Source organism: Montipora foliosa, chromosome 11, assembly GCF_036669935.1.
Source record: "Montipora foliosa isolate CH-2021 chromosome 11, ASM3666993v2, whole genome shotgun sequence".
NCBI classification, from domain to species: Eukaryota; Metazoa; Cnidaria; class Anthozoa; order Scleractinia; family Acroporidae; genus Montipora; species Montipora foliosa.
This window is the reverse complement of record NC_090879.1, coordinates 9889279-9891778: the sequence shown is the minus strand read 5'-3', so window position 1 is coordinate 9891778 and position 2500 is coordinate 9889279. Positions and strand designations below refer to the sequence as shown.

At 38.2% G+C, this 2500-nt stretch overlaps 1 protein-coding gene across 1 annotated transcript in view; it reads right to left on the bottom strand.

The window, feature by feature from the left end:
* The window catches only part of LOC137974604 (neurofibromin-like), a 90493-nt gene that overhangs the window by 76089 nt on the left and 11904 nt on the right, over nucleotides 1-2500 (bottom strand). Inside the window, exons 9-10 of the mRNA XM_068821509.1 lie at nucleotides 2290-2393; nucleotides 252-311 (exon numbers count right to left, since the gene is read on the bottom strand). Of these exons, the coding sequence (XP_068677610.1) occupies nucleotides 252-311; nucleotides 2290-2393 (164 nt within the window). The remainder of the gene's footprint in view (nucleotides 1-251; nucleotides 312-2289; nucleotides 2394-2500) is intronic.

The following is a 2500-nucleotide window of genomic DNA, read 5'->3' as shown; positions in this document are numbered from 1 at the left end:
CGCTGGAGCACTAATTGGGGAAGGCTGTAAATTGACTAAAATCAACAATGAATGCAAATCAAGTCAAATGTTGTTTTTTGAGGAGAGCAAAAATAAATGTCTTGTTAACCAGTTTATCATAAGTGACTTGACTGTGCAGTTGACTTGCTTCCCCACCTTTCCCTGTATGTTTCCACTGCTTCTCAGCTGAACAGAGAGCTTGAGCTACTACTGTACCGGTATTTAGGTTGTTTACCTTCCAAGTACTGTACCTTGTTGGCTTTGCAAGGGTCAAGAACATCTTCTCTTGTGGCAATTTGCTCAAGCACATCCTAACAAAATAAAAAAAGTACAGCATTACTGTAACAAACACCAGTCTTTCCAGCAAAGCTTCTTGTATTTACCATTGTGGTACTATTAACACTGACAATAATACGAAGGAAAACCACATGAACTAGCACCTGCAACATCATTAGCATCAAAACAGTATTTTTAGGGTCAATTCATCATTGTTAAATGGAATAAATTATTTTAATTTAAAGGTTCGGTCAAAAAGTTATGCAGGGTGGTCTAATGGATTTTACAGGAGGTACAAGGCTGTACTCTAACGGCGACTAACATTTGGCTTCGGGCGAGTGAGAAAAATTACCCAATCGCCCGGCGAGGCACTCTAGCTTACTGTATTTCTAGCAGATAAGGCGGCTAAAAATTTTAATATGCTGGTGGTTACAGTTTACAAAACCTCTCAGAAAATTCTTTTTCTTCGTACAAAACAATCAGTTCAAAGGCCGTTCCACATGATTTCACATGTAACATTCGTGACTTTGCACGTGACGGCCAGCGGCCCCACAAATTTGATTCTTTCTCAAAAAATAGCATTAAATTTGAGACGTGGAGTTTGGCATTTCTTGGTTATAGTTTTAAAAAACAGTTGTTACTTCTGCTCTGACAGCGGTAAAGCGCGGCCGGCAAACCGGTGCAATTTACTTTTGTATGAACCCTGGAATCGCATTTTATGCTAATTTAATATTTTTACAATTTTTCGCAGCTGCGCCTGCTTGGCTAAAATATGTTTAGGTTATGGTTGTTTTTCCCCTGTGTATGAAATAACGAAATAAAAAAGGGAAAGATATCATGTTATTTGTTGTTGTTTTAGAAACAGAACAATCCTGCGTTGTCTTTGGTGTCGTGACAAATCATTGCGTGCCCTAAACAAATAACGCTGTGACTGGCGCTTTGACCGAATTCACAAAACATTTTACTGATAATATAAGGAAAGAAATTGATAGCTTTTGGGCCGCGGTGGTTTCATTGTTTTATGGCAGCTTTCACAAAAGCTCCACGGGAATCAAGCGGCATTGATTCACGTTTTGAAAATTTATTTTCAACCCAACTAACCAGTAAAAACCTGTATTAGACCCAAATGTTTTTACATAAACCTGCCGCAATCTTTACTTTTTCACTTTTAAACCTGAAAAACATCGGTGGCATTGCCACTTTTCTTGTCTCTTTCAAGTATGGTGTGAAAAATTTGATGGGTTGTGGGTTTTTCTTGCACTAGCAAGTTCGACAATCGCCAGATCAGAGCAGTAGCAGCAATGTTTTGTTGAGAGCGAGAAAGAGATGAAGATCTTGCTGCATTGTTGATCTCAGATAATTAATTAACAAATTAATTAATTAATTTGGGCGACCAACTTGGAGGGGTGGGCACCCCAGCTGAAATGCTTGGAAGGGCTCCCCAAAATTTTCCTCAGAGCACAGCCTTGGGACAGGTACAAACGTCAGACCAGATCACTTGGGATTGCTCACCTCGGATTGACAAAAAAAATGATAAGAATTCAAGCCGCCACCCTAGTCCTAATCTTTAAGCTAACTAAGCTTGGTGAAATTGGGGCAAACCATTTTTTGGTCAATGTGAGGTAAGCAATCCGAGTTGATTGGGTCAGACTTTTATATTGTATCTGCCATTTCATCATTAATCTGCAATCTGTAGGGTTCCACTCATCTAATGATAGGTAAATAACATCTCCTAGATCACATCAGCCACATGATCAATTCAATCCTTCTGTTTCTCACGAAGATTGAAAATTACACTACTTATGTGTTGCACCTTTTTTCTCTTTAGCACTGTCCATGTCAAAATCACAACTGTCCAATATCAGTTGTCTCACCACCAATATTATTATCATCACCACAGCAACACCATCAATGTGGTCTTTGTTACTTAACTTGTAACTATAAACAAATGTTACCAATACAATCAAAACTATCCAACCTTATTGATTAGTTACTTAAAGAAAAATGTCTTACTGGGCACAAAATTAGCAGCATTATCTGAAGAGGCCAGACTGCCGCCTTTCTTTTTGAACTTTCAGCAAAGTTGTCAACCAAGTCAAAAAGTTTTTCTGCATACTCTGAAAAAGTTTAGGAAACATACACAACACACTCAAAATTAATCCAAATTTAAGGACTGTATAAGTTCCACAAAAGTAGAAAGCAGATGATTTCAAGAGACTGCACA